This window comes from Microtus ochrogaster (assembly GCF_000317375.1).
Source record: "Microtus ochrogaster isolate Prairie Vole_2 chromosome 14 unlocalized genomic scaffold, MicOch1.0 chr14_random_2, whole genome shotgun sequence".
NCBI lineage: Eukaryota > Metazoa > Chordata > Mammalia > Rodentia > Cricetidae > Microtus > Microtus ochrogaster.
In genome coordinates, this window is record NW_004949097.1 from 653,913 (window position 1) to 680,705 (window position 26,793).

At 38.3% G+C, this 26,793-nt stretch overlaps 1 protein-coding gene across 1 annotated transcript in view; it reads right to left on the bottom strand.

Moving 5' to 3' along the window:
* Positions 1 to 26,793, bottom strand: part of Lrp6 (LDL receptor related protein 6) — a 130,078-nt gene that overhangs the window by 65,274 nt on the left and 38,011 nt on the right. The window contains exons 3-6 of the mRNA XM_005364492.2: positions 11,692 to 11,889; positions 5,349 to 5,545; positions 3,182 to 3,313; positions 65 to 461 (exon numbers count right to left, since the gene is read on the bottom strand). Coding sequence (XP_005364549.1) covers positions 65 to 461; positions 3,182 to 3,313; positions 5,349 to 5,545; positions 11,692 to 11,889 — 924 coding nt within the window. The remainder of the gene's footprint in view (positions 1 to 64; positions 462 to 3,181; positions 3,314 to 5,348; positions 5,546 to 11,691; positions 11,890 to 26,793) is intronic.

Below are 26,793 nucleotides of genomic sequence, written 5' to 3' on the forward strand. Positions count from 1 at the left end.
GAGGAGAGGAGAGGAGAGGAGAGGAGAGGAGAGGAGAGGGATTACTAATATAAGTGCTTCTTACCCAACCATGGGATCTAGCACAATAGCCCGGGGCTCCTCTAAGTCCTCTGAAATCAGAATCTTCCTCATGGTCCCATTGAGCCTTGTCACCTCTATCCGATCAGTGCCAGTGTCTGTCCAGTACAGGTTTCTTGCAACCCAGTCAACAGCAATACCATCAGGATGGACGATCTGGGCAGTGACCACAAACTGACTACCAGATCCATCTATGAAGGAACGACGGATGGCCCTCACTTCATCATCAGTCCAGTAGATATAGCCTTCTACAGGGTCATAGTCTATGGCGATGGCATGCCGGATGTCTTCCAACTGCAGGACAATGTCAGTAAAATCTGGTGTATCCAAAGAAATGCGCCTCAAGTCTGTCCGTCGGGCTAAGAGCAATAGTTCAGTGGCACCTAAAACAACAAAGTAAAATCAAGCAATCATTTGAATGTCACAGGCAAAGTTTAACCCATCTATATAAAGCACGTAGAAGTCCTCAGGAATTGGAATTAACTGAGTTTATTCTGCTCTCCCTAGAGTAGAACTAAAACGTGATACTGTGAAACAGAAGTCAGTGCAAACTCCGTAATGGCTAACTCTCCAAATCAAGCTGCAATCCACACTTGCTGATTTACTGGATAACCCCTGGATAAAGGTATGCAAAAGTAATCAATCATCATTTCATTTCTCATAGCTAAGCAGTAATGGAGGAAGAAATTTGTAGACTCCAGAGCTTTTTTCAAGAAGCATGTTTTAGAGGTCCAGAAGGGTTGGGGGTGTGGACTGCTTGCCTTATAACCATAAAGACCCAAGTCTCACCCCCTCAGCCCACAGACAAAAGCCAGCCATGGTGGCAATGCACGAGCAATCCTGGGAGAAAGGCAAAGATAGGTAGATCCCTGTGTCTCATAGGGCACAGGGCACTTGGCAAATTCCATGCCAGAGACCTACCTCCAAAGGGAAAAAAAGGGGGAGGCACCTGGAAAGCGACACTTGAATTTGTTCTCTGGCCTCCATGTACACCTGTACACATGAACAGACATAGGCATGCAAAAGTGTGCTCGTAACATGTGTGCACACAATGATAAAAAAAACTAGGATAAAATGTTAAAAACTGAATTCTGAAACAGAAGAATGTTACGGCACATAAACTGTCTCTCTGTTAAAGAAACACAGAGCAATATCCAACAGCACTGTGGACAAGGGAAGCTGTGGAGAAGGGAACTTAAGAAGTGCAACAGTGGTTAAGAGTATTTGAGCCAATAAAATCTGGTTCAAGTAGGGAAACAAACTGAGAAGAAACACAGTCACTGTAAACCTAGATTCAGCTAAATATAAAAATTAAGGATAAATATAATATTCTGGAAGGTACTAATCATAAAGTATTCAGTAAGTATCATCAGCTAATATATCATTAAAAATAAAGACAGAGTTATAAATCAAAAAAAAATTTAAGTTTTTCAAGACAGGGTTTCTCTGTGTAATAGTTCTGGCTGTCCTGAAACCAGCTCTTATAAACCAGGCTGGCCTTGAACTCAGCGATTGGCCTGCCTCTGCCTCCCGAGTGCATGCGCCATCACCACCTGGCAAATTTCTGAAATTCTTACATAGGATCCAATGAAAACATAATTAAAAATAAAAATATTAAGCTTAATATTTTTGTTTGTTTTAATGTTCAAGTAAAACACCAGCAAAATAATCATCTAAGGACTAATAAAAATAATATGTAAACTGTCAACTGAATGAGCAAGGAGAAAAAAAAATCCCAGCTAAAATGTGTGTAAAGAAATACTAGCATATAAATTTAAATATGAATTTGGAATCATAGCTGCAAAAGCAAGAAGAGAAGAGAACAATTTCAGCATCAGCTGTCTGAGTGGAGGGCCGACTATACATGAACGCTAAACCGGAGAGGATGAAACACAAACGGTAACTGCAGGCACAGCGGGAACGATGCTGCACACTCACTGCCCATGCTAACTGACAAAGACAGATCAAACCTTACAAAGAATTCACAGAACTATTAATTTGAGCAAGATAATCAAAACAATATAGAACTTCAGACTATTAGGTGCTAAATATGCACCTGGAACTCAGAACTGCTTAAACATGTACATGTACACTGTGAAGAAGACAAACTTCCACTGCTGAAATAAATCCTCGTTTTCAATGTCAAGGTACATTTTTAAACAGAAAAGTAATGCTACAAAAACCCTTTTGTTTAAGTTGAAACCGAATCACTGTTTACCATGGAAACCATCTGACAAGAGTCAGCCAGCTTCACCTTTGACTATGAGGATAATTTATCAACGCCAACTCATAATAAACATCCACTAAATTGACTCAATTCCATCTCACTGACTCGCTGACCTCCTTGCCAGGAGCTCTCTAACATGCTCTGGAAGAAAGGCGCCAGGCTTTCCGAGGAAGATAAAGAAGCCGCTCCACATATAACAATTTTCTTACCAGATCCTGCTTGTTGCCAGAGAATGGTGACCCATAGGAGTAAGAATGAAGAATAACATCCTCATTAAGACAAAAAGTGCTGGTGTTCTCCCAAACTAAAAGCCCCTTGCAATGTCCTAAGCCTGTGCCCTTCTCCAACATGTCCTCTATCTATAGAGAATTAATAAGAGTGAGAAGAAAAGGACAAGAGGACCATCTGAGTTAAAGAAAAAAAGTTACTTTAATAGTACAATGAGGAACTTTTTCTTAAGGTACTTCTTTGTCATTAAAGGGCACTCAAAAATATCTTTTAATAGTTTAATAGAAAACTTTACCTATTCCATTTTATTCTTCACCAATAAAAGTTTAATAATTTTCATTTAGTTCTTTTTTATTTACTGGTGTTACCTAAGTATTATGAGATTTCAGTGGCTATGAAATTTGCCAAGAGAAACAGTACCTGTTTGTCAATTTGTTTTTTCCAAAAACACAATGTTTCTTAAGTACTAAATAAATAACATAAAAAGATGCCACAAAACATAAACCACCTCTGCTAGCAGCCACCTGAGTGACTAGTCTCCCAAAGCACTGCCAAAGCTAGAGTTTACCAAAGAAATACAAAGTTGTTCATATAGAATCCAACTGCTCTCAGGATTTTTTTTTCTCACTTGAATAATAACGATCTTACCATCTTTGCAGGTTTTTCCATTTTCCAGAAGCCTGACCCCAGTTGGACAAGCACACTGATAAAAAGGCTTGATTGGAGACATCAAACACAAGTGGGAACAACCACCATTATCAATTCCACATGGATTTGTAGCTGTCAAATATAAATCACACTGATTAATACCAATGATTAGGGATGACCTCACTCACTCTGGATACACAAAGGTTAACAACCATAACATGAGCAACTGTGATAAACCAAAATGACTACCAAATTTCCTCCAGGTGCTTGACTACCAACCATCTGTAAGGAAAGGAATTAATTAGTAAAAACTTAGTGGGTTTTTTAATCCAAAGAGAAGTAACTAAGAAGAAAAGCAGAAGGTCTTTGCCCTAATGGAACTTAAAAACTTATTAGTGAGTTAAAATAATAAACTATGGAAATGGAAAGAAAACAAGGAAGCTAAATATTATATTGCACATTTCAACTAAAAGAGGGTGGACAATCAATGAGGAATTAATCTAAGTGTTTAAAAAGCTGGGAGGAAAATCTTCACAGAATGCAGGAGGCCCAGCAGGCGCCCTGAAGGACAGGAGGGGTCATTCTGAACATGTTGGGTGTGGTAAAAAGCCTTCAGAATAAAAACTTGGAAACCAGGCACTGGGAAGCAGCAAGGAGAGCACTGTTGAACAGAGGCTAAGATTCCTGTAGACGGGGGGACATCAAGAACGGGAACATGCTGGGGCAGAGGGTATGAAAGCCAAGAAATACAATTAGAATTTTGGAAAGCCATCCTTTGGAATGAACAAGATGAAAAAGACAAATTCAATAGACTACAGGAGGGAACGTGGAACACAGAAAGACAGGCACAATGACACACACCCCAAATCCCCCACTAGGAACTGGAGCTCAAGGTTAGTTCACAGTGGAACTGGGGGAAGGGCAGTGTAAGATATGTGGGATCCTGTTTCCATTCTTATTTTAATTTTTTAACAGTCTGAGTTGTAGTTTAATGTTTTGAGTAGTTGTCTAGAATGTACAAAACCTAGAGTCAGTCTGTAGCACTGCAAAAAAGAGAGAGAAAGCAAGAATAAGAGACAGAGACCCCCAAAAAGAAAAAGCCAAGCTATGAACACTGTAGAAATGGATATATTCAAATAACATTCATGGAAATATCAATATAGAATAGAGAGCATCCTCAAAGACCTTGAAAGAAAAAAAAGATAGAGAGCAATACAACATAAGACATAAACATAAATCATCAAAAATAACTAATATTCTCAAGCCAGTAAAACAAAGGATCAACTATGTCATTTAAAACAAGGTTTGGAGACTTTCTGAGGACTAATCATGAGAATACAAAGTTCACAAAGGACTACATAAACATTTTATTTTTACATAGATTAACACATCTATTTTAAAATGCTTTTATGATCTCAGTCATCAAACTCCAATGTAACACATTCAATATTTGATTAAATCCCCCTAACTGGAAAGAACTAGTATCAAACAACTCAAAATCCAAGCACTCTTCCTTCTTGGCTATGGAAAACTATTTGAAATATACTCAGACACACAGCAGACATTTATTTACAGACAAGCCCCAAACATTTACCATTCTCTCATAAAATCCAAATCCATGCCTCTCCTACAAGGGGTCACTGTCAGCAGACACAGCCCCATGTCTTTGTAAAGGGTAACCAAAACCAGAAGCAAAGTTAGAAAGAGAAACACATAGAGGAAGAGGAGGAATGCAGATGAATGCTCAAGCAGGTGGTTTATTCAGCACACTTAGGTGCTGGAATTCATTAGCTGAGTTAAGAGAGGCTTCCTATTCAATCAGTATTCTTTTTAGCACACTCACATGAACACATCGGAACAGTAAAAAAAAATATGAACAAGAAATGCATTTATTTATAAACTTAGCATTCTTAATTTTTTTGTTCATTTCTGTTTGCCACTTCTATTATCCCAGCCCCAAATAAAAGACAAGACATTATGTGTTAAAAGGTATCACGCAACAAGGTTTAGACTGGTGTAATAACCTGAATTGTTTGTATGCTCTTCCCTTTCAGTCTTCCACTGCATTTGGATATGCCCCTCCTCCCCGCCAGGGCCTCACTAAAGCCAGACATCAGACTGCTGCAGAGCTCTTCCAACCTGGAATTTCAAAATCCAGATCACTTACCATTTGGCTGCCTCTGTTGGCTGAAAGCATGTATATCCATGGGAGAGAAGATGTTAGAATGGATTTCACGCAGACCCTCGCCAGTATACTTGTTGCAAGCCAAAATAGAATGTGTATTCCAGTCAGTCCAGTACAGTGTGTCCTCAAATAACGTCAAGGCAAAAGGATGTGGAAGGGAACCTTTAACCACTGCCTGCCTATTAACACAAAAAGAAAAACTCAAACTTCTAAAATTTTCTTTTATGACATCATCATCACTCAGCAATAAAGTGAGTCAACACATATACATACTAAGGAAGACATATCTGTAGGTTAAATCCATTTATGAAAAAAATTCACATATGTTTTCAAGTTGTCAAAAACCCTAACCAAACATTCAGAATGGTCAGTCTTGGCTTAGCAGTAGGCCAACTAAATCACAGGACAGAGAAGCCCAAATTTTAAGGTTGCTGTCCGTCTCCCTTCTCAGCAACTACCTCTAGACTCACATTTTCTATTCTTTCATGTAATTAACATCAGCAGGGAAAAAAAAAATAAGCAATGAGGAAAACCCCAGGGGTTAACAGTTGGCACCAGGAAGTAGATTTAAGACAACAAGAGGTCTGTCCCTCTTAATGTGTAAGAACAAAGAGCTTGAGCCTGCTTTTCAACATTATGACTTTAGTGACTACAACTGAAAACATAGACATGATGCTAAAGTGACAGACAGCACTCAGTCTAGCTCTAGAAAATTATTATCTAAGCTATTTTATTTGTTTTTATTTTACTATAACTAAACCTCTCAATTCAGACAGCTAACCATTGGCACAATATGTTCATAATACAAAACTAGAGTTTCACAAACAAAACATATTGCATAAAAAGAAAGATCCAGCTCTCAAGACACAGGACTTTGCAGTGTCAGAGCTGTTCAATTAGTAAGTGCTCTCAACAAAATGAATAAATTATGATTTCAGTCAAACAAACATTTAAGGCAATAAATACTTCGATATTTTCATAAACTGTGTTTTTCAATACTCAGCCTTGGGGAAGGAGGTGAGACAGACATGAATACATAAGCTACTGAAGAGAACAGTTCAACTTTGCATTCATAGGATGACTTCACGGTCTCTGGCAAGGACAAATGTGGGATTGTGGAAACAGTATCTGCGACACATGAACCAGTCCTGACTTAAAGTATTGCAAATTCAAGACATTTTATTTTAAAAATTAAAAACTGAGCATAAGAGGAAGGCAACTAATTCATAATTTAGAACATCATACTGACTAGTTGACCTAAATCATCAATTTTCTCCTTTCATTTCCTTATTTTTCTTGTAGACCTGGGAATTGAATTCAGGGCATGCAAACGGCAGGCAAGGGCTCTCTCTACCACTGTTACATTTCAACTATACATGCCAGCTCATTAAAAAACTAAATCTCAGGGGACGTGGCTCAGAAACAGAGCACTCACTAACACTCATAAGGGCCTGTGTTCACTCTCCACGACTAAAATATAAGCATCCATACTAATGCATGCCTTTGCTTGGTGAAGTGACTCAGGTTTGTAACCCAGTACTCCAGGCCCATCCATCAATAAATGCTACAGCTATACAAAGTATTTTTTTCTGTCCAAATTGGAATTCATCAAGAAACTAAAAACCAGGGCTGAAGAGATGGCTCACCAGTTAAGAGCACTTACTGCTCTTACAAAGGACCTGGGTCCAGTTTCCAGAACCCCTTGTTGGTTCACAACCATCCTAGTCCTAGGGATCAATTGCCCTCTCTGACTTCCATAGGCACCAAGCACACACAATGCACATACACATTCAGGCAAAACACTCACACATAAATAAATCTTTTATAAAAGAAATAAAAATGGATAAAGAACCAAGAAATTAAACTTCTTTCTCAATTTTTCATTTTCTAAATTCTTCCGCATTTTCTTCTATATAAGCATTGTGTCACGAAGCAGGCAGCTCATAGCTATAATCCTAACACTTCAGAGGTTGAGGCAGAAATATTACCACAAATCTGTGGCCTATGTAGGCAATCATACAGAATGAGAACCAACTCAAAATAAAAAAAAAATAAACAAAAACAAAAACTAGCTAAGGAAGAAATCACAAGATTGGTTAAATACCGAGCTAAAATAAAACACAAGTACAATGCATACAAATTTATGAGCATCCATCAAAGGAGGTAAATTTATAGACTACAAATGCTTAATTAGGAGATAGATGGCAAATTAACCTCCTTTCAACCCACCTCAGCCTGGAAGACACTGGAAAAGGAAGAGTACACTAAGGCAAAAAGAAGTATGGGAAGATATAACATAGAAAGTTGATTCTTTGAAAGATTGATGAAAATGCAATCTGTAGCTATATTGGCAAAGAAAAAAACAAAAGTATAAACTAAAACTGAACATCATAACTGAAAGGAAAACATACTTTAAAAAAAATCAAAAAATGTATTACAAGGAGCAACTATAAACAACTTTGTGCCAACAAATTAGTCAACTTACAGGAAATGGAAGCATTCTTAGAAAGAAACCAATTACTAATAAAAATTCATGGAGGAAGACAACAGAGATGCATAAACAAACTCAGCCAGTCACAGAATCCCTAAGAAATAGCCAGGCCCATACAGCATCACAGATTAAATCTACCAGACACTTAAGCAAGCAAGCAAACAAACAAATAAATAAGAAAAATAGATGGGCAGACGACAGAAATATTTGGTAACACACTCTGGGAGAATAAAGGTAAAGAAGACATTTCCCAACTCATTCTTAGAGGCTGGTTCTAAAGTAACAATATCACAAAGATACCAGAAAAAAACAAATATATACTAATATCCTTCATGAATAAGGACATAAAAATCCTCAACAGAACATATAAAAAGAATTATAAATCATCACTAAGGTGAATTCATCCAAGAAATACAAGCTTGGTTTAACAATTAAAAGAGCCATTTACAATGCTTATTTTTTTAAAAAACACAACCAACTATTTCTATAGATATAAAATAAATAGGCAAGATCCATAATCATTCATGATTTAAAATGAAGTCAATAAACTAAGAATAAAAGAAAACTTCCTTCACCTGAAGAAAGCACTTTACAAAAAAATCTGCGCCTAACATTCTGCTAATCTGGCAATAAATGCCTATCCTGGAAGAGCAAAAGATGTCTCTACTCTACACTGTATCAGAGGATGTAGCTAATGTGACCAAGCAAAGGAACACCCCACCCAGATGAAATAACTATGTATACAGAATATGTAGTTTTTTTAAAACCAATCTTCCCAAACCTAGTGAATTCAACAAGATTGTAAGACTAAATGATTCATCAACAAAAATATTTTGTACTTCTATATGCTAAGTAATGAAAAATAACTGTTCTAATTTTGCTACTAAAAATAATGACTAGGAATAAATGTATTTGTGTTAGTGTATATATATGTATATATATATATGTATATATATATATCATAAATTTGTAAATATACACCAATACAAGCAATCTCAATTATCGATGATTTTGTTTTTAAAATAGGTTAAGACATAATAGGGTAATAAATAAACCAATAAGATCTGGAAAAAATAATCTGGTGAAACCAGGTAACACTAAATCAGAGACCTCAGCAGGAAAAGTTAAATAAATATGAGAAACTAGCAAGAGCTCAGAAGGCTGCAGACAGAGAATGAGAAGACATGGCTTAGACAAGAAAAATGAACAAAGCACTATGGAAAGTCCATGCAAAAGCCAAGTACAAAGAACATTTCCTACATCCTAATCATCAAGTTTCAGGAGGACTAGTGTAGCAGGTTTCCCAGTCTGTTGTGCCCTAATGGTTTGTTTGCCCAAAGAAAAATTGTTATATGGAAAGATCCTTCTAGCTTTTGTTTATTTGGGAATGTTTCACTTTCTCACTCACTTTTGAAGTTTTGATGGGTATAGGATTCCAAGTTTACTTTTTTTTTTTCTTTTGGCCCTTTGAAAACTGGCCAACTGCCTTTTGGTTTACATTGTTTCTTTAAGAATTCTGCCTATTCTCTAATCAAGTTCCCTTGTACATAGCAAGTCACCTCTCTTTTTACTTTCAACATTATGTATCTTTGGCTTTTCTAAATGTGCTTATAATTTGTCTCATGCTATGTTCCTCTTGCATGAAGTTCAACAGCTTCTCAAACACTGGCACTCCTGTCTTTCTTCAGATCTGATGGTTTCCAGCAATGGTTTCTTCAGAGATTTCTCCTCTTCCTCTGGAATCTAGATGTTGAACACACTAGTCCACCCAATGAGCTCCCACACCGCCATTCCCTCTCACAGTTTTGTTTTTTCTAGTCCTCCACTTGATGCTGTTCCTTGCCCTATCATCTCAAGTTTCCTGTTTGTTTTGTTTCTGTTTTGTTTTGTTGTTTTTGTTCAAATTTAAAGGAAGCTGCCTTTAAATTCCCTAGTGATTTTTCACTTCAAGAATTGTTCATTTCAGATACAGAAATTTCTTTCTGCTTTTATTCCAATTTTTTTCAACATCTTCCTGAAAGTCTTTCAGTGTTATTGAGACACTTGGAAAGTCTCTATTAGATGTCCTATCAAGATCTATAAAATTACATTTTTCCTTCTTTTAATTTCTATCAAACTTTCTTACGTCACTGATCATTTAAGGTAGATTTTTTTTTGTTCTTCAGTTGTTTGTTTTTCCTTTACCTAAAATAATTTTTCTTCCACTTACAAATTTTTCTAAGTTTTAGTAATCTAATTTCAGAACTTTTCTTGTGTCATTTTCCTTTACATGTTATACTGATTTCACATTAACTTTTGGTCATATTTAAACAAAGGTTTGCCCTCTCTTCTGTGTTGAAGTTTTCTGGAATGCTGTGTGTGTGTGTTCTGTTCCTTATTCTTTCTTCCTTTGCAGTAACTTTAAACGGCACTTCATCTGATTCTTTTCTGATTCTCCTTTATCAAAATATTTTCTCTGAACTTTTAAAAAGAAAGCAATATTTAAAGTAGTTTTAGCTTCACAAAACACATCCCCCTTGTTCCTATGATGTTCAAAGTTTAGCTTCTGAGAGCCACTAGGTGTCCCCTTCTTGAAAACTCTTCTCTCCTCCCTTCATCTCTCCCTGTTCCAGTGTGCCTTTCTGTACAACTGTGAAGCAGTTCTCCCAGGCAATTTCTTTCCTTTCAATGTGGTGCCCTAACCTGAGTAAGAACCCTGGTCTTCTGTTTTCAAAGAGTTCACTGGGGTTAAATTCCTAACTCCACCTGTCCTTCCCATGGACACACAACACTTGCCAGATATTTCAACGAACAGCCATTGTTCCATATTTCCTGTCAATCATTTTTGGGGGGTATAGAGGAGTTTGAGCAAGGTCTCTGTTTAGCCCTGATAGTCCTTGTAACTCTGTTCTATAGACCAAGCTGGCCTTGAATTCAGAAATCCACCTGCCAAACGTAATATGTGCCACATCATACTGTCCCTCAGAGCTGATGTTCTTTTGGAGCGTCCCTACTTTCAAATCCTATGATATACCATGTTACCTCCCTGCTCACCCCTGCATAGAGACAGTGATACCATGTTACCTCCCTGCTCATCCCTGCACAGTGAAGGCATGTTACCTCCCTGCTCACCCCTGCAATACAGTGATGCCATGTTACCTCTGCTCACCCCTGCACATACAGTGAAGCCATGTTACCTTCCTGCTCACCCCTGCATACACAGTGATGCCATGTTACCTCTGCTCACCCCTGCACATACAGTGATGGCATGTTACCTCTGCTCACCCCTGCACATACAGTGAAGCCATGTTACCTCTCTGTTGCCTCAAATTAAGAGATTCAATCCTTCTGCATTCTGAGTGCTACAATGTCACCCACAGAAAGGTGCACCCAGACAACCAGACTTTTTTTTTTAAACAAAGCCTCACTAAGTCTACATGCTGAAAATGTTGACATCACATAAGAAATATAGCTACATGGGAGTAAGGAAGCAGAGCATGTTTGTGCACATGTATATGCTGCTGATTCATGCCGGCACATACATGTGCATGTGTGCATATGTTTAGAGGCCAAAGCTCAATGTTGGATGTCTTCCTCTATCACTCTTTGGTTGATATAATAAAGCTTTATTAAATTTTAAAAAGAAAAAGGCATGGCAGGCTAGAGATGAGTCAGCAGTAAGAGCACCTACTGAGCAGTCATATTAAATGGAGTTCAGATCCCAGAACGCATAGAAGAGAGGGGCCCCACAAACGCCTGGGACTCCAGTTCTGAGAGATCAGGCACACCCTTATGTGCACATACACTCATGCAGTCAAATACATAAAATTAAAATTTAAAACAAGGCAATCTTACCGACTTGTGCCATCCAGGTTTGATTTATGGATAAAATTCAGTTTTGCATCTGCCCAATAAAGCTTCCGCTCCTCATAATCCAGAGTCAGTCCGTTTGGCCAGTAAATTTCAGTGTTTATTATAACAGAGCGACTTGAACCATCCATTCCAGCACGTTCTATTTTTGGCACTTCTCCCCAGTCTGTCCAGTACATGAACCTAAAAATCATTAAAAAGAAGAAAATAAAGCCATGACATGCATAACCACAAAATATTTTTAATTACTATTGCAAAAAGCTCTCTCAGAAACAACAAACTGAAAATAAATCCGACACTTTTGTTCCACGTTTTAATAATCTACTACTTGAAACCAATATACAGATATGCCTGATACAGACAAGGAACACCAGGAGTGCAAAACCTGAGGTCAGGGTTTATTTGCAAAAAGAAAATTAACATCAAAACAACTCTGCGATTCCATTTTACACCCGTAAGAATGGCCAAGATCAAAAACACTGATGACAACTTCTGCTGGAAAGAATGTGGGGTGAAGGAACATGATAAACCTCTCACTGTGGGGCACTGAAAACAAGGCACTGTCTGTGAGATCCCACTCCTGCCAGCCCCACAGAATGCCTCGTCTCAAGGAAACTGTATAAAAATAGGCTCAAATTGAGGGACATTTTTCTGAATAGGAAAAGGTAAAAAAAATGATTTTTTCTTCATTTCTTGAAGTAGTAAAAGTATTGTTTTTGCTGAGGTTCATAATATAAAGGAAACTTTTGCTCAGTTGCACAGCTAGCAAATGGAGACAAGAAATTCAAACAAAAACCTCATTCTCCAATGCTCATGCTATATAGTCTTGGTGTTTAAAGAACTAAAAAGAAAGCAGATTCTTCCTAAAGGAAGGGTGATGATTGGACACTGTCTACACTGAGTAAGAGAAGGACTAGCTCATACCATACCGGATAGTTTTATACAGGAAGACAGGCAGGCCATGTTTCCCTTAAGGTTTTTATTCTAAGAGCAACATGGAGAGTTTTAAGCTGAATCAAATGGCTGGCTTTATGTTTCAGGGAAAGCAGGGGGAAACTGAAAACTGGTGGCAGTGAGGCAAAGACTGAGGAGGTGAAAAGGAACGGAGAGAGCAGTACGTCTACAGTCTTGACATGACTCCTTTCATTTTCTTTACACTGCTCCCTGGTCAGTCTACTTTGCCAGTGTTTTCATCTATGGACAGCATTTTCAATAAAAATTATCTCAGGAATCTATACCTAAAAATCAAGCTGCTGTAGGTGTTTTCACTTTTATACTCAAGTTTGTGGTTGATTTTAATTTTATAGAGTGTTTAAATGATATGGATATAGTCTCAAGCATAACTATGCTTGTCTTGAACTCACTACAGCACAGACTATACTCAAACTCATGCTATAATTCCTGCTGACATTACAGGCAGGCAGGTACCACTACACCAGGCTATTTCTGTCTACTTTTATTTTGCTTTGAGACTGTCTCAGGTAGGCAGGCCCCAAGCTACCTTTGTAGTTGAGGATGACCTTGAACACCTAATTCTCTTGTTTCCACCTCCCAAACGCTGGGATTGCTAGCCTGAGCTACCATGCTGGGTTTGTATTCTGTTCTGTTACTCTTCAGTTACAAGTCCTCTACTCGTGAAGCACTTAGAAGAGAGACAGTGATGTAGGCGTAAGTCACAAACAATGCCACAGCAGTTTGGAATTATGATTAATAGGGTATTATTTATTTAAAGGGGAAAAAACTTACAGATCACCGTCAGCCCTCTGTACAACCAGGAAGGGAGTCTAGTCGCCAGCCGAGCAGGAAGTGAAGAGAGCGAGAGAAGGAAGTGGCCGCTTTTTTAAAGGGAGAGAGACCACGCCCCAATGGGCTAGTATCTCAGCGGCTATAGGCTGGAGGAGCGGAAGGACCTCCCGCAACACCTCCCCCTTTTGTTTAAGTAAGAGAGTTCTAAACCTACTATGAAATTATATACAATAAGTACAAATATCCTATTCTAACTAGATTAGGTCTTATATAATAAATAACTTGGCCAAGTCATGAAAGAAAAGTAACTACATTTATATAGTCTTCAACCCCATCGAAGATCTGAGAAGGGAAATAATGTTACCTGGGTAATTAGGAAGTTCAGTGAAACAACTTCTAAAACATGCAACAAATCACAGAGACAACTAGCTACCTGGGCAATCACCCAAAGTCACATTAGCAGCGTTGAAGCAACCAACTTTGGCTAAGGCCTAACATAACTGACATACCATTTTCAAAGGCAAGCAACTTTTCAAAACTATCTTACCCTGTCTTGGCAGGATATGACAGTCCTGTTTTATCCATTGATGAACACTCTGTATCTTTGTCAATGGTTGAGGTATGGGCATTTCTTTGCCCCAAAGCCAGTTCTGCCAAAAAGAAAGGCTCCAGGTGGAGTGTCTTTGGTGCTCAACATTCTCTCGGGAATAGAGCGGTGTTGCCAGGAGCAATTGTGTCTCACTATCACGAAACTCTTAGTTAGATTAAAGGCCATTTTCTACAGCTCTTTGAAGAGGTTGAAGATTATCTATACTGAGTATAATCTCTATATATCTAAAGAACCTGATCAGTCTAATTATAAATGACAAACTTAGATGACTATTAATCTATATAATTCTCAATATCTATCTAACTTAGAGACTAAGACAATAAACAACTGTGTAACAAATGAGGATAATGACCTCCAAATATAAACACTGTACAAATATACATTACAATATGGTAAATATATATCAATACAGAAACATTATATAAGTATCTTAATCAGAGGTAAAAATGTACACTGCAATATGGTAAATATATACAATATATATCAATACAATATATGTCAATACATAAAAAATATTTTAAACAGAGGTAGAAACATGCATGCATACAATAGTCAATATAATTTAACTTTGTATCAATATACAAGAATGAATACCAATATTTGTCTAAAAACAGTAACTCACAATTATAAATATATTATCCCATCACAGTGAGGCACAGGCCTCAGAGAACATAATCTTGGCCACTTCCTACAGGAACCTTGAATAAATTATTTACCTCTTGGTCCCCCATGTTCTTCCTCTACAGGAGGATTAAAATCAAACTTAGCTCACAAAGCTCAAAGACCCTCCTTGCACTCAGCAGGTTTCTCACTTCAGGAGCAGAGGGCAGGGTATTAGCATAATCTAGCTCTGACCTGCTGAGTATCTACCAGAGTCTTTATCATGACCTGGCCACTTCCCTCCACACAACAGCATTCTCACAGTTTATCTCCAATAGTGCAATACTTCCTCCCCAAATGTGATTAATGCTCCTTTATCAACCTGAGTATCTGACACACATAAAATTGTTAATTAATGTTTAAGATTTACTGCCTCTGACACATTTAAGTTTTATATATTTTTCTGAATAAGAAAAGGTAAAAAATGATTTTTTTTTTCATTTCTTGAAGTAGTAAAAGTATTGCTTTTGCAAAGGTTCATGACTTCCCACACAGTGATTCTTTTAAGATCTTATTTTTAGGGGTATGTGTGAATACATCTGTGTGCTGGCATGTGCATGTGTGTGAAGGTAGCCATGGCAGCCAGAGGCATCTAATCCCCAGGAGCTGGAATTACAGGAAGCTGTGACCCACGTGACATGATGGGTGCTGGGAACCAAACTTGGCCCCTCTGCAAGAATGGTATGTGCTCTTGAAAGACCCTACAGACCCCCTCCTCAAAACCCGCAGCTAGCATGCTCCCGGGGGAACGTCCTGTTTGCTTTAAAATAAAACAAAATTCTCCGGATCAGCAGCCAGCCTGCTCTCGTAAGAACATCCCATGTGCTTGAGAGAGCAGGATGTCTATGAGATAGGAAGACTGCAGGGCAGGATGTCAATAAGATAGGACATCAACAAAGCAGGTTGACTGCAAAACAGGATATCTATAAGATAGGAACAGTCATGCCGCCCCCCCCAGCCTCATTCCGATAACCACGCTTTTGCTTCTGTAAACTTGCTTTTTGCTGACACCCCGCCTCATTCTGATTGACCGATAACCATGCTTTTGCTTCTGTAAACTTGCTTTTTGCTCTTCCCTATAAAAAGCCTGCCCTCCAGTTGGCAGGCGCGCCAAGTCCTCCGAAAGACTTTGCCGCCCGCAGGTTTACTCAATAAACCTCTTGCTAATTGCATCCTGTGGCCTGGTCTCGGAGTGTCCTGGTTCTGGGGTCTTCATCGGAGAAAAAGGTCCTCTCTGAGGGTCTTTCACTCTTAACCACTGAGACATCTCCCCAGCCCTCCTCTACATGTTGATTCTTAATAATCTGCTGAGTATATAATAGTTTCTGAAAGATTTAGCAAAACAAGTAGCATTTAAAGAATGAGTTGGCAGAGAGGTGAGCAAGAATTCACAATAAATGGGGGGGGCGTTGTGGCAGGATTTCATTAGTTTGACATGCTAATTTACAATCTGAGTGTTCACCATTCAAAACCCACACATCAGTAAAGATTTTAATGCTATTCTGCATCTCTTCGCCTTTATATATCTCAGAAAGATGGTTAATCCCACCAGACATAAAGACACTTGAGTTGAGCCTCGGAAGAAGAAACATTCAAGGAAAGGGACCACCTTGGGGCACAAGTATATGTAATAAGAAACTCCAGAGCACAGATTTTATTATCAGTGTAGCACAAAACATGAGGGCTGAGATAAAGACACAGAAGAGGTCAAATTTCTTATGTGAGAAATCAGATGCTTACATTTGATTTAAAAAAAAAATTATGTGGAAAGAGGGGTGTCCATGAGATTTGAAGCAGGATTTCTTTTTCCTTGCTGCATAGGCTAGGCTAGGCTTGTTAGCCTGGGAGCTTCCTGTGTCTGCCTTCTACAGTATCTTACAGCTGGGGCTACCAGTTCAGCTTCTGGGAATCCAAACTCAGGTTATGCTTGCCTGGCAAGCATTTTACCCACTGAGACATCTCTCCAGCCCCAACTTGTCTCATTAAAGCATTAGGAAACCATTAATGAATTTGATTGGTCTGTCCCCAGAACTTGCATTTTATGTGTATCTCTCAATTCTATACAGAAGAATAAAAATGATGAGAGTAATGAAACAATGGTAGCTGAACAACAGAAAGAGTCATTTATACGATGCCTACCTTTCCAGATCCATCCTTTAATGTTCCCTACCTTACATCCTCTTGAGAAGAGTAACAAATGTTTCACAGACTGAAGCAGAACTCAGTCAAAAATGCAGAAGTCCTACCAGCCCTGCCTCTACTCCAAACACGGTGAGTAAAACATTCTTCCCAAAAGACATCATATACCTTCTTACGTCTGTATTTTAGCATATGCAATCTTATCCCATTCTAATTTAAAATGCTAGCAAGTGCCAAGTGGTGGTGACGCACACCTTTAATGCCAGCACTTAGGAGAGTAGTAGAGGTAGGCAGATCTCAGTGAGTTTGAGGCCAGCTTGGTCTACAACAAAGCTAGTTCCAACAGCCAAGACTGTTACACAGAGAAACCCTGTCTTTAAAAACTAGATTAGACAGAGAAGTGGATGGATGGACAAATAAACAAATAAAATGCTAGCTAGCACACTTAATAATTCAAGACTTGCAGTTATAATAGTAACTTCTACCATGCTAGTCACTCCACAGTAAATAATGACAATTTAAAACAGAATACACGAGGCAGCTATTGTAGAAACAGGAGGCATAAGCTTACAGAAGATACTGATATTTCTGTCTGAAATGAGCTTTTTGGGGGGTGGGGAGCATGTATCTTCTGTGCATGCTAACACAACCCGTGCATGCTCCTATGTGTAACTGCCTTGGTGTGTCTAGAAAAGTTTTCTTTAAGTCATCCACCATCTCTGGCTCTCACAATCTTTCCAACTGTCCCTATCTTAAACTCATATGAACAGTGGTAATCCATGACCTAATCCATGTGGTAGATCTGCTGCTAGTCTAACTTTGGAAAGCCTTTTTAAAGTATCCAAGCTTTGATTTTGTAATCTGCATAAAGTAGAAGCCAGATTTTTCCTTAATATTTTAATAAAACAAAGGGACCAAGTAGATCATTCCTAGGACCTGATTTATATACACTTTAAAATTTTGCACCATCTCCTTTTATATTGATTATCAATCATATCTCAATCATTAGTCCAACATTAGAAAGGGGAGAAACACAAGAAAGATTTAAGCTGTAGCAAAGACACCACAAACTGGGATTCATTTCCACTCAGAAAATGCTGTCAGAAACTTGGTACTGGAGATCGGGGTGTGGGGGGTACCCAGCATTTAAACTACTTCCCTGTGTACTTAAAGAATCCTTCATTTTATAAGATAGGGCTCCATCTTAAAAGTGCAGAAACAGGCCGGGCGGTGGTGGCGCACGCCTTTAATCCCAGCAATCGGGAGGCAGAGACAGACGGATCTCTGTGAGTTCGAGGCCGGCCTGGTCTAGAAGAGCTAGTTTCAGGACAGGAACCAAAAGCTACGGAGAAACACTGTCTCGAAAATCCAAAAAAAAAAAAAAAAAAAAGTGCAGAAACAGAATAGCAGATATTTGTTCTCCAGTCCTCCCCTGCAATCAGAGCATGTGCATAAGCCCCAGTCTTGCCAATCAGACAGAGCGACCTCAACTTCTGGTTATGACAGCAAGTGCCTGGAACTCTAGAATTTGGGTAGAAGCTCAAGAACCATGAGCCTGGGACAAATAGCAAATTCCTTATCAGCCAGGGCCAAACAGACCTTGCCGCAAAAAGCCAACCCACCAGATATTCTGATTTAATTGGTTTGAAGTGGACCCGGCAATCAATGTATTTTTGTCACTGTTTGTTAGAGTACAATGAACTATGCTTCATTTTGGCATTTTCATGCATAGTTTGTTTTTGTTGATCCTCTTCCCCTACCCCAATCCCCTGGTCCCCCCTTTGAACCCTTACGTCCCTAGTAGTTCTCCACTGTCTCCACGTTACATGTTTCATTACCCCACCTTCCTCAAAACCTCTTTTCTCCCTGTTATTTCATGGCCTATAGCCACATTCATACCCATATGTATGCACATATATACATTAAAAGCTAAAATCCCCATATAAGAGAACATGCGGTTCTTGTCTTTTAAGTCTGGGTTTCCTCACAAAATAACTTCCAGATACATTTATTTTCCTGCAAATTTCATAACTTCATTTTCCTTTAAGGATGAATAAAATTCCATTAAGTTTCAAACAGGGGCTGGAGACTACTCAGTGGGCAGAGCACTTGCCATGTAACCACCTTGGTTTAGATCCCACATAAAAAGCAGGATGCAGCAGGGCACACATAGTAATCCCAGCACATCCTATCAAGAAATGGGAGGAAGAGACAGGAAAAATCACTAGCTGCTTGAGAGGCCAGGTACATGCAGCTGTGTACAAGAGACCCCGTCTCAATACACAGGTGAGAACTGGCACAGGTGCACAAGTGCACACATGTACACAGAGACAGACTGACAAAAGACAAATATGGTGGTGCACACATATATTTACAAGCAAGACTGTCTCAAAATAAAATCCAGACAGGATTTAGAGACGTGAGGTGGACTGTCTGCTCAACACCTGTTTAGTCATCACGCTTGGTTCTTATACATGATGTCAATGTGTTCCACTCATTAACCAGTTGACTCAAAACATTAGCTCAGGTGGCCCAAAAGCTCTCCAAGCCCATATATGGCAGCAAAGCACAAAATAAACCCTTTCCCACACAAAAACTTTCTATTTCTTTGGAATATCTGAGAATGGGAATTTTAAAATTTCACAATCACTGCTTAAAATGTAACTAAAAATATTTGGGATTAAAACAAATGGATCTCAAATTTCCCCAATAACCTTTCAAGACTTTTAGTACCTAATTTTTTATAATTATTTAATTTTGCTGATCCACCCAATATATTGTAGTTTGTCTTTACTAGTAAGATTAGTGTAATAAATATTCTTTTAAAAGATTTTTCAAATAGAGGAAGAGACTAAATCTTGGACCTGGAGAGGTGGCATACCAGCTAAGAGCACTTGGCTGCCCTTCCAGAAGACCTGGGTTCAATCCCCAACATTTACCTGGTGGCTCATAATTCTCTGTAGCTCCAGTCCCAGGGCACTGGGCACCAGGCACTAGAAACCAGGCACCTGACACAAGCATGTGTTGCATACTCGAAAGCAAAACACCCAACAAACAAAAAATTAAAAATAATCTTTTGAAACCAATTCTTACAAGTCATTAACAACCTAAACAAAACTGCATTACTCAAGAAAGAAACTGAAGTAGGTATGCTGATACCAACCTATAATCCTAGCACTCAGTAACCCCAAGCAGAGAATAAGTTTGAGGACAGCCTGTACTATATAGAGACCCTATTCTTAAAAAAGAAAAAAAAAAAAAAAGGAAAAGCAAGTTTGAATGTTTAGATATGTTTTTCATTAGGAATATTCATAGCAGTCAGGAAGTTAAGGGCCCATGTTCTCAAGAGAGGGAAAATAGAATACACTGCATAAAAGTTTAAAAAGAAGGGAATTATAGGGATGGCTCACAGGTTGAGCACTAGCTGCTTGCTCTGCAGAGGACCAGGTTCAATTCTCAGCACTGCCATAGCAGCTCACAACCATCTCTAAGTCAATCCCAGGGATCTGACACCAAGGCAAAGCATTCATATACATAAAAATAAATAAGTAAGCCGGGCGGTGGTGGCGCACGCCTTTAATCCCAGCACTCAGCACTCGGGATGCAGAGGCAGGCGGATCTCTGTGAGTTCGATACCAGCCTGGTCTACAGGACTGGCTCCAGGACAGGCTCCAAAGCCACAGAGAAACCCTGTCTCGAAAAACAAAACAAAAAAAAAAAGAAAAAAGAAATAAGTAAAATTTTAAAGGGGACATATGATCAAGAAAGGATAAGTGGTGAGGGAGAGGAAGGAAGAAGAGGGAAAATGGGAAGGATAAATAACACTAAAAACTTTTCTTCTAAAAGTTATATGGAAATCCATTACTGTAGAAGTTCTTAACATATATCTAAACATACACTTAGAAAAGTAAAAATGGGCCAGGCAGTGGTAGGGCACGTCTTTAATCCCAGTACTCAGGAGACAGAGGTAGGTGGATCTCTGTGAGTTAGAGAACAGCCTGGTCTACAAGAGCTAGTTCCAGGACAGGCTCCAAAGATAAAGAGAAACCCTATCTCGAAAAACAAAACAACAAACAAAAAAGGCTAACACAAAAAAAGACCCAGTTCCAGGAATTAATTACTTCTGGAATTATTGACCAGTGAAGTCCCTGAAGACCTCCAAACGTTATAGGCTATTGCCAGTTCCTGGATACCCTCCAGAACTTGATGATACGACCCTATTGCTTAAGACACTACATACCTAAATGATAAAACATGAAGAAACCAAGCTGGTACTCACCTGGAAACGTCACCCCTACTGGCTAGCTTTCCTAGTATAGGAAGGTACTAAAAATGCTCCCAGAGGAGAAACAAACCATCCCTCTTACCCAGGCATAAATCCCGTAAGCCACAATAACAACTTGTGCCTAACAAGACATGATGACTGGTGCACAGTGACACACAAGTTATGGGAGTAACCGACCACTTTCTACTAGGTTTTACAGTCCACTCCACAAAATGAAATCCACACCTAGTACCATGATCAGCCCAAGAAGCTGTAGCTAGACAGATCATAGACCCTAGAAGAAAATCTACAATTATTATCCAGCTAAATGGACACAGTATTAAACTAACCCCTAATGACCTATCATTATACTCCATCATCTGTGAGGCAATTTCCTCAGGCAATGGGGGGGTGGGAGCACAGTCACCAACTAAGTTAGAACAAAAACCAACTGAACTTTCTCTCCTAGAAGGCAAGAGCTAGTCTGTTTTGGAATTCTTTTTTGTAAAAATTGCCTTGCTGAGCTACTTTTGCCTTTGTCCTGTGTTCCTTTGTGCAACAATGAAACTATTCTTTGTTTCTAACAAGTAGTATTGGCAACCAAATCTCTGATTTTCTTAATCAGTATTAGAATAGCTTGCCAATTTCTAAATTAAATTATGCTGAGTGTCTGTTTATGACTGAAAGTGTTACTCAGCATGGGTGAATTAGCATATCAAATACTGCATCTTCCAATCCACCATTACAGTTTATTTCTTAGTTTATTTAGGTCTTTGAAGTCTTAAGTTCCTCCTCTGCAGTTTCCAGCAGAGAGCTGCAGGTTTCATAGTTACTTTTACACTTATGCAGTCCATGTTTTATTGTAAGTTATGCAGTTTAACATTTTAGTTTCCAATTGTTCCTTGCTACTGTATGTGTGCATACATGAGGGATGGCTGCACATGTGCCACAGCATAAGTGCACAGAGTAGGTCTCTGTTGAGCTGCTTCTCTCTTCAGCCTTACATGAGCTCCAGGGGTCAAAATCTGGTAAGCAGATTTGTGCAGCAGGTGCATACACTCTTACAACCTGGAGTCTTTCTCAAATCACTTATTAGTTCTAGTAACCACTTGTAAGGTTCTTTTAAGGTTTGTTTTTATTTATGTGTCTGTGTCTACGTGCAGGTGGCACAAGTGTTCAAGGAGTCCAGAAGATACCAGATCCCTTGGAACTGGAGTTACAGGTAAGTGAGTCACCCAACATGGATGCTGAAAAAGGAGTTCTGATTCTCTGCATGAGCAGCAGAGGTTCTCAACCACGGACCCATCTCTCCACCCTGTAGTTTAATATATAATATGCTTACAAATAAAGGCAAGTTTTCCCAAACTATACCTCTTCCCTTTGTCTCCTCTTCCTCCCTTAGTTTCTTTGTAGGATGAACATCCTTGTACAAGTCCAGTTCATGCTAATCTTTTTCCCACTGCAATATATTACTGATTAAAATCTGCTTACACCTTTAATGTGTGGCTCTACCTTTGACAGAATGTAATTGTATGCAGCTGTTTATAATATTGGAACTAAAGGGTGAATTTTACTGTATATAAATTATGACTCCATTAAACTTTTTTAAATCTGCAGAAAACAAAATAGCATTCAAAGCAGCAATAGTGATTCACCTTATCAATAAGTTAGGTCAAAAAAGCCACACGAGTCACATGATCATCTAAAATGCTGAAAAGTCAAGAGAACTCTTTCAGAATTTTTGTTTCTGGGAACGACTAAATGCATACACCTTTCTCAGAGACAAGTGATTACCAGCAATCTGACCACACTGTGTTTTTGTATGGCTCTATAAGCTAACATGATCCTTACATATTTTAAAAGTTGAAAAACAAACTCCAGAAAGAAAAAAGAAAGGCATTATAACAAGAACCGTATGTGGCCTGCCAAACCGTACGTTATTTACTATTTGCGCCTTGATAGAAAACATCTGCTATCCCTCGCTAACCCTTCTTACTCAAGTGTGGTCCTTGAGCCACCGGGTTCAGGAAACTCTCAAACTTCACCTGAGTAAAAAACTGTTACAAGAACAGGAAAAAACCAAGTGTTATCTTTGCTCACAATGATCTATCAGAAACCGCAAAGTAGGTATATAATTTGAAAAAAATTATATGAAACTCTAAAAAACACTAAGGAATATTTCCAGATACCTATAAAGCAATTGACAATTTGTTCATTAACAATTCAGAAAAACACTAATTAAATCTCTATATGTGACACTACTTTATGAACCCAAAATTACATGAGAGTTCAACACCAAAATAAAGTATTTAAAATCATCCTCCCAGACAATCTTGGTAATCTCACATGCCAACAGCAAAGTAAAACAATGATAAAACACTCAAGATTTTCTTCAGAAGTGTTTATGTCCAGCAAGCCCACACTTTGCCAAGGTGGGGGGACCTTGAATTTTCACATCACAAGCCTTTTTATCAGTGCCTCTCAGAACAGCTTGTGAAAACAAGTGTTTAATTAAAAAGCAGGCACATATGCTAACTATGTAGACATTCTAGAATACTTTTCTAAGAATAATGAAAAAGGAAGGAGCTTTACATTTATATTTAACAATACTATAAATAAATACCACAAAATATTAAAGTCAGTCTGTGATTATGAGGTTTTTATTAGCACAAATCTCTTGCATCCTAAAAAGCATTCAGCAATATAGATAAGAATACAAAATACCTGAGCCTAGGATCTTCCACTTCCCCCAACCCCTCAGCCCTTGTCCCTGAAGTCTGACAAATTCTACAGTGTTTCTTAAATCAATGGTTCTCATCCTTCCTAATGCTGAGACCTTTAATGTAGTTCCTCGTGTTGTGGTAACCCCCAACCATAAAATTATTTTCATTGCTACTTTATAACTGTAATTTTGTTACTGTTATGAGTCACAACCCACTGGTTGAGAACCACTGTCTTAAATGAAATATTCAAATTACTGATAATATATTTTTCTATTCCAATCTTAATTCTGTTCAATGTGTTTTAATACCAAGGTAAAGGCTTTGAGATTAATCAAATAATGTGTAAATAGTATAATCTTCCTAAATAAACTAAATGGTAAGAGCACTTACTGCTCTTGCAGAAGAACTAAGTTCCATTCCCAACACCCACATAGTGGCTCAAAAACTTAAGTTCCAGGAAATCAGAAGCCCCCAGACCAGAGATCCACATGGTGCACATAAATAGATGCAAGCATAGCACTCATAATAATAAATTTTTTAAGGGGTAAATATTTTTTCCTGTTCTTTTTTCTTTTTTATTCCTTAGAAAACAAGGAAACAGGCAGTGTGAGGAATGTGAGCCCATCTAGAGATGGGTTTCTGGGTTGGAAAGCATTGAGGGCTACAAGACCCGAGTGTGCAGAAGAAACTCTTGGGAGAACAGAAACAGTCTCAAGATCAAATGTCGCCCTCACCCAGCCATCTAAAACTTACCTCAGCTGCCACTTATCTTATTTTGAACTCAGAAGTGAAACTAATTGGTGAGAATGGACTAAGGAGTAGGCTTGGTTCGTCTTCTATTGCAGTGAGCCTTCTTTGGGGACTATGGCTATCTAGAAGTACTAATAATAAAGTATTAATACAGAATATGCTCTGTAATTTTTACCAAATCATTCAAAAGGAAGATTAGGGAAACACTCAGTAGGTTTTATAAATCATCTCCCAGGCTTCTTAGAAGTCTGGTCACAGTCTTGTACAGGAAAAATCTCTTTCCATCAGCAGTTATTAACTCTTTTGAGTTATGTAGCCTACTTGTCTCCTAATTTATTTTGGCCTCAATGACTTCTACTCTAGCTTTGAATTAAAAGTGTAAACATATTTGATATTAAAAAATTAAGGGTGTGTGGTTACAGTCCTACTGTCAAACAGTATGCACATCTGCTATCCACCAATAATCACTAAAACCAATAACAGGTTATTATAAGCTTGATTAGTGTCCACGTGAAAATAATTTCATTGCTGTGTCTGGCCTGATATTTAAATGGAGTAAAGGACAGAAGAGAGACTTCATTTCAACTGAGAGGGGATTAAAGTAAATACAAACTGAGTTTTGTTTAGGTTTTTGGGTTTTCAAAACAGGGTTTCTCTGTGTAGCCCTGGCTGTCCTAGAACTTGTTCTGTAGACCAGGCTGGCCTTGAACTCACGGAGATGCACCTGTCTCTGTCTCCCAAGTGCTGAGATTAAAGGCAGGCGCCACCACTGCCTGGCTCATATTGAGTTTTTAAGACATCAAAAGCTGTTATACCAAGAAAGTAAAAATATGTCAAACTGACAAATCAGACACACGCTAAAATCCTTACTTTGGTATATACATTTGATCTGAATCCAACTTTCCAAAATGAAAATATTCAGAAATTTTTGGTTGCAATAAATCTAAACTGATGCGACAATATTTGCCCTTTGCAAGATATAATTACACAAAAAGTAACATCAAAATTGTGCTATAAAAAACAAGTGAACCAGATCTATACTAAGTTACAATTCATTTCATGACCCTTAAGTTACTTATCTAACCCTACCTATAAAAGCCATTAACATACATATTAGTAAAAAAAATCTTAAAATATGTAGAGTAATCTGTTATAATGATACTGCTGGCACATCCATCTTCCATTTGTCAGAACTCAAACTACACACTCAAGCTTTATATATTTTTACTGTTCATAAGAATGCATCAAGTCCAAGTACCTTAGCAGGCAATATGCGAACGGTGAGTTGGTGGTATAGTGGTGAGCACAGCTGTCTTCCAATACACAAAATACAGTCAGAATTTCTAGTCCTAGAAATTTGGTAACTAGTTAACCAGGAAAACTCCCTTTTACAAAACACCTAAAACTACAACTTTTTACTTGGTTTGTACAGATACACAAAATAAAATATATAAACACTTCTGTCAGCAAAGAGCTAGGGCATCAAGAAAGAGTGATCTGCAAAGAAAACAGAACAGAATGAAAAGGAAGAACTTGGAAGACTGAGTGAACACCAACCCTAGAGGGTCTCTGGTCTCAGAATCTAAAGGGCTTCTACGTTAGTGCAAACATAACAAGAAGACAAACCTTAGAATACAAACAAGCCTGTGTTAGGATTTCTGCACAGAGCACTCAGGAACAAATGAAAAAAAATAATTTCTCCACCAGCAGAGAAAGCAAAGAAGTTCTGTTTCAGCTTAACCCACTGAAAATGTGGTAAATGAAAAACTTACCAAATACTGTGTAGGTTTAGGGTTTGAATTTATCATATATAGTATAGGAATTCCCAACTCCAAAATTAAATACAGAACTAGGCATGACAATGCTTGGACTTAGGCGGTTGAGGCAGAAGGATGGTCACAGTTAAGAGAACAACGTGTAACCAAGAGAAACAAGAAAAAGCAATCAAACAGGTAAGGGAAGCAGTTCAAGACTTGAAGAATGAAATGGAAGTAATGAAGAAAACACAAACCGAGGGAAGGATGGAGATGGAAAATTTGGGTAAACGAAAAGGAACTACAGAGACAAGTACTACCAACAGATTACAAGAGATAGAAGAAAGAATGTCAGACACTGAAGATACCATAGAGAAAATAAACACACTGATCAAAGAAAACAGCAAAACCAACAAATTCTCATCACAAAACATTCAGGAA